Raw genomic sequence first — 12,791 nt, 5'->3', positions numbered from 1 at the left:
AGGAAAAGAAAAAAAGTGTTTCATATGCTTTGACAGTCGGCTGTGAATTACAACAGTCATTGTTTGTCAAGGTGACTAATGTATGGGTTGTGATTCAATTATTCTCCATATATTGCACTGTAATTTTAAATAAATGATCCAGTAAATCATCACTTGCTCCACCAGAATTCCATTGTTGGGTTCATGCCAATGTTTAGTGCATCAATAATCAACGTTGCTAAATATCAGTGTTTACTGTTTTCTAGAATCTGCAAAGAAGCTACATTTCTGAATGGAAGAACTTGTTCAGCAGCCGAGCTCCAGTGAATGAAAACCCCAGCGATGCCTCACTGAAAAAGAATATCATACAAGAGCAAAGCAATGAGTCCCCAGCTAGGAGTGAGAACAAAGGAGAAAGTGAGTCAGCTACATTCTTTGACATTTAAAAGATATACTTGTCTTCCAAACAGCATTTTTTTACAGTGTTCCCCTTTATAAGGCTGCCCTTTATACCACAGAACCAGTTATAACATGGTTATAACGTAGTGGCTCGCATTTCCCCTGTAATTCAAAACTTCCAGCACTTTCATTCTCATTATAAGGAGGAACACAAATAGCACAGCCTTGTAACTATGGCTTCCGAGCACTATAGCGAGCACTGTATTAACATTACTACAAGCAAACAAAATACAGCAAACGTTCATACATCACATGATACTGTAGGGCAGCAGTGTGGAGTAGTGGTTAGGGCTCTGGACTCTTGACCGGAGGGTTGTGGGTTCAATCCCCAGTGGGGGACACTGCTGTTGTACCCTTGAGCAAGGTACTTTACCTAGATTGCTCCAGTAAAAACCCAACTGTATAAATGGGGAATTGTATGTAAAATAATGTGATATCTGTATAATGTGAAATAATGTATAATGTGATATCTTGTAACAATTGTAAGTCACCCTGGATAAGGGTGTCTGCTAAGAAATAAATAATAATAATAATAATCAGTCATTTTACAATAGGAGTTCAAGGTTTTACAGACCTAAAGTCTTGAGTTAAAATCTTGCTAATTTCATACTAAAACTATGAGAAAAAAACAGACTTTTTTTAAAGGTCCCCAATTGTACAATGTTACCTGTTTAAAGAATAAAAGTGGATTGTGAATGTTTTTGTAAGTGTGCCCAAAGTCTTCACCAAGCCTTGGAATACTGGACAGATTATTAAAAATAATCTGATTGCCACTTGATTCCTTTAACATTTATTCAGTATTAGGAAACTCACATGTACACCTATATTCCAAAAAGTTATGGAATAAAAGTTACACTGTAACCCCATTTCACAGTATTACAAAGTAATTGAGTGTTTTCATTGATTTATAATCACAGTAATATCCTTGCACACGGGGCCTAATCCAGAATATAGCTTGCTTAAATATAATTGATACATTCGGTAATTGAATCCCAGCTCATTAAATAAGTAAATAAGAATTCATCAACTGTACATTTATTAAACACTGCCACCTTAAAATAGGTGCAATATTATTATTATGAGAACAGTAATTTGCACATATTCCCATTTAGACAGTGCTGTGCAAAATATACTGGCACACCACTATTTTTAAATCTAATTCATCATTTCAGCTCCTGTTCCACACCACAAGATTGCCACAGAAGTGTCTTACTATACAACTACAACTCTGACAGTACATCCCCCAAGCTCAGCTGGCCTTGAAGACACAACAACACCCTCCGAAACACCCACCGGCTCAGCTGGTGCACAAGACTTTGCTGTTACAATACCTTCATTGAGTTTAAAAGACCCAGACTTCACTGCTTCATTCAGCCCTGGATCCCTGCTTCCGATACCACTTAAGTCCACCCAGCTACCTGCCCCTGCCCCAACAGCCATCCAAAATGCTGCCCCCATGGCAGACTTTAACACACCTGAGGTCAAAAGTTCTTCTCAGTTAGAACTAGAAACTCCCCAGACCATCACAGCTCTTCAGCCTCTATCTGAGGCTCAGACTCACCCACCGGATGCATGCTCCCACCTTACTACAGTGGGCAGCCTGCACTCTCTCCCAGCAGAGCATCTTCAAAACCGGTCAGGCAACTCGTCAAAGCCGGGTAACTCTGAACTGACAGAATGGCCGAAGAAAAACACGTCTCAATCGCCCATGAGAACAAGCAACGATATGGCACAGTAAGCATTTCACACTTTACAAAACAAAATTGTTGATAGCTTTGTCTGCAGAAGGATGAGAACGGCCAGAAAACAAACCCACGAGAAATAAAATGTGTGTTTTTTGAGTCAAACGATTAAAAAAGGATTACAAAATGTAAGCTCAGTTTGTATTATCAAATACTCAAAACTAAAATAAACAAAAATGTAATGATACACGTTTTGAACAGAAGCCTTTTTCAATGTCAAAGACCTCTTCACTTTTAGTATTTTTCTCTAAAATGTTTTTGTTGAGTGTTGTTCTTTATTTAGTTTTGTTTAGCTTGCAGAGAAGTAATGAACTCAAATTTCATTTGAAGAATCATGAGTTCACATGTTGTTTGTTAAAATGCGAATTTGTTTTTTCTACTTATGCTTAATCAACAAAACCAGAAAACCCACCAAAATCTGTTTGTTTGAAATGTTCTGTTTTTACCACATTTGGGAATGCTTCTAAGCAGACGTAGGTATTTCTTTAAATATTTAACCGCAATTTCACCTTATCTACATATTGGTTTAATAAAAAGAGCAGTAAGATCAAATGACAGTTACACAAGATTGTTCACTCTGGAAACCCTTATCTAGCTAATCTTCGGGTTTAGCTAAGTGAAACAACTCTCTTAGGAAATGTTTTCTTTGGTTAAGTAATCAGAAATGAAATCTCTTTATCTTGTAAAAAAAATAGTAAATAGTAAATGGCACCAACTGTTAAATGATGTTGTGTTTCTCAACATACAGTGAAAATAGTAAGTATTCACCCCCCTTGGACGTTTTCAGTTTGTTGTGTCACAACCTGAAATCTTGATGCATTTAAATGGATTTTTTTTTCACTTTGATTTACACAACCTACTCAACACTTTGAAGAGGCAAGAGAATTTTTATTGTGAAACAGTTAATGAAAAATAAAAAAAAAACTGAAATGTCTTGGTTAGATAAGTATTCACCCCCTGAGTCAATACTTGGTAGAACCACCTTTTGCAGCAATTACAGCTGTGAGTCTTTTGGGGTAAGTCTCTACCAGGTTTGCACATCTGGATCGTGCAATATTCGCCCATTCTTCTTGGCAAAATTGTTCAAGCTCTGTCAAATTGGATGGGGATCGTTGGTGGACAGCAATCTTCAAGTCTTGCCAAAGATTCTCAGTCAGATTCAAGTCTGGGTTTTGACTGGGCCACTCTAGGACATTCACTTTCTTGTTTTTAAGCCACTCCAGTGTCGCTTTGGCTGTGTGCTTGGGGTAATTGTCCTGCTGAAAAGTGAATCTCTGTCACAGTCTTTGGTCTTTTGCAGACTGAAGCAGGTTTTCCTCAAGGATTTGCCTGTATTTAGCTCCATCCATTTTGCCCTCTACCCTGACAAGCTTCCCAGTCCCTGCCGATGAAAAGCATCCCCATAACATGATGCTGCCAATTTTTGTTTCATCGGACCACAGATTGTTTTGCCACATCTTTTCAGAGTCTCCCACATGCTTTTTAGTAAATTCCAAGTGGGATTTTACATGTTTTTATTTTCAGAAATGGCTTCCTTGCCACTCTTCCATACAGGCCAGATTTGTGGAGTACCTGAGCTATTGTTGACATTCTGCTGATGCGCAAGTTATTTCTCCCTGGAATTTCTTGTACTGTAGCCACTGCAGTCTTAAAATGATTACTCACATGGATCAGTTGGATGTGACGGTCCTGGGCTGGTGTGGTGACGTGGCCTATCCCTCACAGAGCCAGCTTCCTGGTTTCTCTGGACTAGTCTGCTGATTGTTGAAGCAGAACATCTCATTCTCCGGGCAACTTCTCTCACAGACAGGCCGCCTTCAATCATGCTGATAGCAACCAGGCGATCTTCATTATTCAAGTGGGGCATGGTCATATCTTTTGCTGATCTTGCGTTAATTAAAATCATGTATTTCCGAACGGCTATTTATACAAATTCTTCATCAACTCATTTTGGCAAATATTTTTTTTTTTTTTATAAATTTAGTCGTTGCCAATCAGTTTTTTTTATTATTTTCTCCCCAATTTGAAATGCCCAATTATTTTTAGGCTCAGCTCACCGCTACCACCCCTGCGCTGACTCGGGAGGGGCGAAGATGAACACACGCTGTCCTCCGAAGCGTGTGCCGTCAGCCGCCCGCTTCTTTACACTCTGCAGACTCACCGTGCAGCCGCCTCAGAGCTACAGCGTTGGAGGAAAACGCAGCTCTGGGCAGCTTACAGGCAAGCCCGCAGGTGCCCAGCCAGACTACAGGGGTCGCTGGTGCGCGGTGAGCCGAGGACACCCTGGCCGACCTAACCCTCCCTCCCCCCGGACGACGCTCGGCCAATTGAGCGCCGCCCCCTTGGAGCTCCCGTCCACGGTCGGCTGTGGAATAGCCTGGACTCGAACCGGCGACGTCCAGGCTATAGAGCGCATCCTGCACTCTAGCGAGTGTTTTTACTGGATGCGCCACTCGGGAGCCCCCATTTTGGCAATTTTAACTCCAATACCAAACACTGACTTGGTTTACATGCACTTGAAAATCAACTACAGTCATGACTGTGTGATGTCACACGAATACATTGTGAAACAGCAAAAGAACGACCCTTTGGCAGCACGACTTTAAGGGCAGGGTCAATCGCTTTCTCACAATAAAAATAGCTGTAAAAACCCATGTAAACTGATGCATAGTTCACACACCCTAGTCTCTGTAAGTCGCCTTGGATAAAGGCGTGTGCTAAATAAACAAATAATAATAATAATAATAATAATAATAATAATAATAATAATAATAATAATAATAATAAAGAAAGGCCGTACAAAACATAGACTCCCCCCCAACACACACACACACACACACACTGTACATTTATGGACTACCTCAACACTAGAACCGCCGCAGTTATACTCATACCTACAACCACCGGTACATTTTAAACACCTTCAATATTAAAATGAAAGACTAACTATCAGACACAACTCAAAAGTTTTATTCAAGCACATCATATCAAACATCTGCACAGCCAAAACACTGTATTTAAATGAACAATTAAACGTAAAAGGGTTTATTTTCTAACTTACCACATATAAAGCACAACTTTAAAAAATGAAAAACTATAATAAAATAAACATTTCAAAAGAAACTAGCATGTAAACAGGTATATGCACATACAAAATTGTAAAAACAAAAGTAGTTTTTTTTTAAATCTAAAACGAAAGTAACATGATTTATTTTGCATGTGGGTCACTCGCAGCACAGAATGCAGGTTGAGCTGCTGCAGCCTGCTGCTTTCTGATCGAAATGTTTCTGCTGAAGCGCTGTGGCTAGCTTCAAGATAATCTCTTCTACCTTGTACAAAACGAAGGAACTGTTGGCTGCCAGTTGCAGTAGAGATAACAACAGGCTTGTATGTGTATATATATATATAAAATTGAATATTGTAGGTTATATTCAGAATAAAAACATGTATTGTAAAAGGCTGTTCTAGTGTTAATGAAATGTAACTTTTAGATGTTCCACAAACACACACAAATATAAATTCTAAGTAGTAAAATTATATTTTATATAATTTTGTGTGTGTGCGTGCTTGCATGCGTGTGTGTTGGAAAGGTAACCAGACAAACAAGTAGCTAATGCGCGGCGTAATTCAGAATGTGAGCGACAACACGTGAATTAATTTCTCTTGTTAAATGTTTTTATCTTCACGACAAGCTCTCCTCACGATATTCAGAGTCATTCTTTTCCTACTTAGTAAGCAGACACAGACATTTAAATATCCCCTCACCTAAATGACTATGAATTGAGTAATCTGCATTGGTACGGCCGATTTTTTTTCCTAAATCAGATCTGCATAACAACGCATTTTCTGAAAAGTACAGCAAACAGGTGGAAAACTGTCATGACTTGTGCATGTAAACGCCACCATTGACCACCTGGCGTTTTTATGAAATCACATGACTGGAGCTCAGTATTTTGTTATCCCAAGGAACAATACTACTCAAACAATAAACAAACCTGCTCACTATTTAAAATGTAAGTAACATTATGCTCACTATTTAAATTGTAAATAACATTACGTATGTGCCCAATGAGCTATTGATGTAAAACTTAGTGTTGCGTTTTCATTGTGCTTCATTATTTGTATTGTCACCAAAAAATGTAATTTAAAATTAAAATAGCTTATGCCCATTATTGGTTTATTTGAATCTTAAATTCTGCAAGAACAACCCAATATACTCTGGTAAATGACATAGATGTTGTAGCTACTCTACAATTTACAAAATACCCAGAATCCTTGCCTTATATAAGATTACAAGCAGCTGGAAGATATCTCTAGCACATTATCTATACATATCTGCAGTACAAGATATTTCTTTACCAAGTAATTGTTTCCACTGCAATAACTTGAATGACATTTTCACACAAGAACCTGAAACTTGGTAGAGACAACCAATATCAAGACCTGTGTTTTAAAAGCAGTTGGATTACATGTTTTTAATCTACTACAGAGTGGACATCTGTTAGTGCTATTTAACTCTAGTTAACATCAATCATTTTAAAATATATATATTTGTAAGAGTTAAATTGCCACATTTTGTCCTATATATAAAGAACCACTTGTCGAATTGTGATGAAACTTTATAGACATTCTTTTGCACAAATGATTGAGAGTATCAGAATCTGAGTACATGTGGAGGTGCTTGCTACTGTATTAAAAATACTGAAATATGTGTTGATACAGTAGTACTTTATGGATAAAATACTTTATGGACTCAAATCCGGCTGTAAATAGTGTCCTGACCATCTTCTGACCTATTCTTTGCTTGATCTTGCAGGGACAAGAACTCGTGGTTCCCAGTTCTGGAGAAGCATGACATTCCCATTGTTGTGGGGGTTGGAGTCTCGCTTGCTCTCATATTTATAATGATGGGTTTTTACTCCCTAGTCCAGAAAAATGAAACTGCGCCACCTGCAGGCAGAGGCTGTAAGTTACAATAAGAATAAATTAACTGTGAACTTGGACTGTCCCCCACACTACCTAGAAACAAAAGGAGTTTCCATAGCAACTTTACAGCAACCAAATCATACTAAAAGGCATGTTTCCAGGTACCATACATTGGGGGTAAGCTTGACATTGGTCTATAGCAGGGGTGCCCAATCCTGGTCCTGGAGGGCCGATGCCCTCCTGGTTTTTGTTCAAACTGTACACTAAATTGATTAATTGGACCAATTAAGCTTCTAACAAGGGCTTGATTGGTCCAATTAAGTAATTTAGGGCACAGTTGCAACAAAAGCCAGGAGGGCATCGGCCCTCCAGGACCAGGATTGGGCACCCCCGGTCTATAGGGTTAAATGTGGCATGGAAAGCGTTTAAAGCTATGTATTATTATTGAACCAACTTGTCTCAAGTTATTTGGTTTCCAATTCTTATTTTGTTTCTGTTTTTCGTCACATTTATTAAGATATTTTTTTTTAAAACTTTAGCTCAGCAAAATTAATAGCTTTCTGCCGAGAACCATTTGAAGTTACCTTAAGGGCTTTTTCCCCTCATCAATGTGAGATTCAAGTTTATAGTAACAGATTGATTAGTAGTCCCACCTCCTGAGAGATTCTGTTCACAGTTGCATGGAGGTGCTTGGAGAACCAACCAATTTTGAGTGTTCTTTAATATTCAGTACTTTATAATTCTAATACAATTATGGCATTTCTCTTTTCCCTAAATATTTTTTTTTAAATCACACCAGATTCAATCCATCTCATTAGCAGCAGCAATTAACTAAACTACATCACAACACAGTTGTCTGCAAGACTAAATATCAGGTTAGTCTTTTACTGTAACCTTTAGTCTCACACTGAAGACACAAAAAGACCTTGTGAGATAATGAAGTAAGGCACCTAGAAATGGTCTTGAGCAACACGGTCTGGGGCCATGAACCTTTAAAAAAAAGACAGGCGAAACAAATATTTTTTAATCCATTCCATTCTACCTTTAATGTAGGGTTATTAATTCCGGGCAGGCAGCGGCAGGTATTTTTTTTAATATTATTAAAGTCACTTTAGAAACCAGTAGCTAGAATTAATAACCATGCCTATCACTTTCACACAAATATTACTGACATACAAACAACTGTGTTCTGCGTGGTTTCATTACTTATGAACAAGTAATGCAAAATATCGTGTGATCAAGCAGGTTGTAAATGTGTCTCTTTGCAGGGCTGCGTAATTCAGATGCCTCAAGCAGAAACAGCAGCAAACCCGAAATGGCAAGAACGTATGAGAACAGGTACTGTACAGACACACTGCTGATTGATAGATTACAACCTAAGTGTTGTTCAATTGCCTTGCTTCACTAGGTCAATGCATTTGGAATATACATTTGAATTATGTTTGTACTGTGTGCAATTAGGTAATTGATATTATTTATTTAAATAAAATAGTAATCATATATACTCTACACTCCCAACAAGTACTGGTTTTCCTGGAATGTATAAACATTTCAAAGACACCAAGTGATCTAAACACATGCCTTCAGGAGTTTTATTTTGCTTATTAAATAAAATATGAAATCATATTATAAACCCGTTCAGGCACATACGTACGCTCCTCATAATCACAAGTTTGATGTAGAGTGTGATAGACAGATACATGGTTCAGTGAAATAGTTCGATGACATGTATAATTTAAATGTTAGTAATATTAAACATACTGGGTACTGATCATCATATTATGGTCTCCATTTTTTTAATGAGGATCCTAAAAAGGTGTAAAATAAACGTGACAGTCGAGATACGCATGGGGGGGGGGGGGGGGGCATTTGAAAAATCCATTATTTATGTGGATGAACGGGTTTAAAAAACAAGGCCAAATTCAAATGGATTTTGTCATTTTCTATGTGGTATTATTGCTGCATTAAAGTAATATAAACATCTGAAATGAAAATATACATTCTTGTCTTAAACACAGAGCTTTTGAAGATGATACTGTGGTGGCAGTCATCGAGCAGAGCCCCTACAAAAGCACTTCCAGATCCAGCCAGTTCGATCCCAACACCATCACAGTGACTGCTGAGCTTACACCCAACACACAGCAGGAGGGTCTGGAACCCATCTTGGAAAACAACGGCGAGACACTGCTGGAAACAGGCCTGGAGCAGGTCTGTCCCTCGCAGGCCTTGCCTTGCTTTAAATGCTCTGCATAGCCTGTAGTAATGGCTGGAGTTTATTATTGAAATTAGGGGATTTAATAGATTAATGATTCATTGATTAGTCACACCCCTGGGCTTGTCAGTATCAAAAAACGGTGCCCGAAAAAGAAATGTTGAAAAATGGCAAAGGGTACTTCTAAGACCTTGGCTAACTTCCAATTACATGTAAGCACATATTTTCAAACTGTCAAATTACATGAAAGTAAATATATGTATGCTAAACATTAGCTGCCATTTGCAGTACACAGAATTATGTTAATACTTTGTATTACTCGTAATTGTCTTTCAGTACAACTTCATATCACTAGCAAACACGTATGAGTAATCGTTCAAGATTAAAATCACTAATATTTAAATACATTTTAAATTCACTATACTATTTTCTGCTGATTTTACTTTGTTCAGAAAAAAAACCCATTGCAATTCAATATCAGAAATACCCTGTTGTTGTTGTTGTTGTTGTAATTTGCATTCCATTGAAACCACCAGAAGTTAGGAGCACCTCTAAACTTGCTAAGAGGTTTTTAAAATGATAGTAAAATGTATTTAGTCATTATTAAGTGATCAGATTTTTGAGGTCAGGACTGTGTATACATGTGGTAAGATGACCTCAGTGGTTATAAGTGTGTCATTATTATTATTATTATTATTTATTTCTTAGCAGACGCCCTTATCCAGGGCGACTTACAATCGTAAGCAAATACATTTCAAGTGTTACAATACAAGTAATACAATAAGAGCAAGAAATACAATAACTTTTGTTCAAGCAAAGTACAAGTGTGACAAACCACAATTCAATAATACAGCAGATAATAGTGATAGTTACATCAGGATATGATTAAATAGTGATAGTTACATCAGGATATGATTAAATAGTGATAGTTACATCAGGATGTGATTAAATACAAAGTACTACAGGTTAAACACTTGGCAGATTACAGTATTCTGAAGTACAGGATTAAATGCAGTAAAATAGGGGGCAGATAAGAGCAAAATAAAGCACATTTACATGAAGGGTGATAGTGTCCTAGGATACAAACAGAGGAGTTCTACAGGTGCTGTTTGAAGAGGTGAGTCTTAAGGAGGCGCCGGACTGGTCAGGTCAGGGACTGGGCAGTCCTGACATCTGTAGGAAGGTCATTCCACCACTGCGGAGCAAGGGTGGAGAAGGAGCGGGCTCTGGAGGCAGGGGAGCGTAGCGGAGGTAGAGCTAGTCTTCTCGTGCAGGCGGAGCGGAGAGGTCGAGTGGGGGTGTAGGGAGAGATGAGGGTCTGGAGGTAGCTGGGTGCAGTCTGGTCAAGGCATCTGTAGGCTAGTACAAGAGTCTTGAACTGGATGCGAGCGGTGATCGGGAGCCAGTGGAGCGAGCGGAGTAGTGGAGTAGCGTGGGCGAAGCGAGGCAGAGAGAACACCAGACGGGCAGCAGAGTTCTGGATGAGCTGGAGCGGACGGGTGGCCCAAGATAGTAACACTGACCACTTTGTCCACACAGCAGGCCCAATGCATTCCCTATGTGTATCAGCCTTCCTTGCTGATGTGATCTTTATTACAGAATGGTTATTCCTCTCTCTGTGATATCCTGGTTCAAATGTGCAGTATTCAATGACCCCTTTACAAAAAACAGCTTCACAAGAAAGCTTAAAAAGGTGCTCAACAGCAAAGAACCACAATGTTGAACAGCACTACTCTTCAGTTATAAACAGTCCTTATCAGTGCAGTTAAAGTGAGACTGGGAAGCATAAACATGTTTCTCCATAATAGATGCTTGCTTACAAAATTTCTGACCTAGAAAAAAAAAAGATTCTTTTTTTTTTTACAACGGAATGGAATACACTGAAGTTTTCTCACGATTCTTTAAGCTGCAAAAACACATCCTGCCTTGAATCGATTGTATACGAGATAAGACTTGCTTCTGCAGATACAGTCATTAGGATTTTGATGGCTATCTTAAAATGCAAAATTGTAGTTGATTAGTCTTACTGATTTGAAAGGAGTGATAATTAAGCTTCTAACATTCATTGCCTTGCCTCGTATTACCAAAATGTATTTATCATTTTTTTTTAGTATCACCAGCAACATTACCAGCTGAATTGTCATGTGCTGAAGATCATTATTGGACTATTATAAAATGGCAAGAATAGAAGGGGCAATCTCATTGATTAACAAGTGTTGCATCCTGTGCAGATATGCCACCATACTAGCACAGCTTAGTACTTTCAGAACCACTCTGCCTGCTTCACTTGACAACAGATTCACTTTGGGTAGGGTGGGGGTACCATTTTATAAGCACAATAACACACATGTTCATATATGGTCCAAACTGTCTTGGCTTCACCTCGCACCGAATAACACCCCTACACATGCGGATATTGGACCATATTTGTGTTATTGCTTTCTTGTGATTCCTTTCATCTGTCTCTAGTTTACAGTATGTTCAAATCCACTGTTCCTGCTCCAACATCCAATTTCCTTACTTCAGCTACATCACCACTGTCCCCCAATCTGCTGTGTTTTCTAGTTGAAATGACTTCAAAGTTTAAACTGCTGCTTCCTGGTTATTAATTACTTCCTGTGCTAATGTTACAAGTGCGTACAAGAGGCCTTGGTTAAAACTTATTTTAAGATCTATCTGATACATTTCTCTTTGCAACTGTTCCTTCCTTTGCCGGTTGTAAAGTGCCTTGCAAAACGCTGACAGGAGAATGATTTTCTTTTTTTTCCCTTATTGTTCTTTTTCTGTTAAGGAATCCGAACTGCCTGCCCACAATGAGAAGAATTCCACCCTGCCAAACCCTGGAATCAGTCTGAAGTGTCTAGATGCCTGGACAGGTAACACTGAAGGCAATGAAGAGGCTGAGCCCTCAGTCACTGCAGTAGGTCTCAGCAGCGCTAACCCTACACAACACCAGGAAGCCGAGGCGATGGCCCATCCAAACCCAGCTTCCCTCGAGGAAGGGGTGCACACATCCTTTACCTTCCAGACGTCTGAACCGAGCGGGAGCAACACCACCCCCATCAGACACAACATCAACATCTCCCGCAGTCTGCTTGCTCCTCTGGTCCTGTCACACAGTGTGTCAGTGAATGAGCGGAACAGCTCAGGGTTAACCACAGTGGCTGTGGATGTACACTTTTACTCGGGGACACCAGCTCCATCCACTCTACCAGGCCTGGTTCTGAACTCTGGAACCATATACTGTCCTCCTTCCTCCAATGGGCAGACACCCTTTCCTGAATATGACCAGCAGACCTCTTCAGTGCATTACGGTAGGTATTGGATTAAGGTAAAGGCATTGAAATACAAGGCAGCGGTTGAAACAAACGAATGTGACATGTTGCTCGTAACACAATTGTTCACCCTTGTTTTCTACCCAATTTGAAATACCTCATTTGAATGTCGCCTGAACTCTGAAACCAGCTTACCTG

General features: G+C 39.2%; 1 protein-coding gene across 2 annotated transcripts in view; it reads left to right on the top strand.

Annotated features, from left to right (window-relative positions):
- The window catches only part of LOC117396996 (hemicentin-1-like), a 47,465-nt gene that overhangs the window by 32,157 nt on the left and 2,517 nt on the right, over positions 1-12,791 (top strand). For both annotated transcript variants that reach the window (XM_034909247.2, XM_059005537.1), the window contains 6 exons: positions 246-396; positions 1,611-2,172; positions 6,997-7,145; positions 8,375-8,444; positions 9,125-9,314; positions 12,110-12,632. In XM_034909247.2, the coding sequence (XP_034765138.2) occupies positions 246-396; positions 1,611-2,172; positions 6,997-7,145; positions 8,375-8,444; positions 9,125-9,314; positions 12,110-12,632 (1,645 nt within the window). The remainder of the gene's footprint in view (positions 1-245; positions 397-1,610; positions 2,173-6,996; positions 7,146-8,374; positions 8,445-9,124; positions 9,315-12,109; positions 12,633-12,791) is intronic.

The sequence above is a fragment of the Acipenser ruthenus genome, chromosome 31 (genome assembly GCF_902713425.1).
Source record: "Acipenser ruthenus chromosome 31, fAciRut3.2 maternal haplotype, whole genome shotgun sequence".
NCBI lineage: Eukaryota > Metazoa > Chordata > Actinopteri > Acipenseriformes > Acipenseridae > Acipenser > Acipenser ruthenus.
The sequence above is the reverse complement of the archived record's forward strand: the minus strand, read 5'-3'. Positions and strand labels throughout refer to the sequence as shown.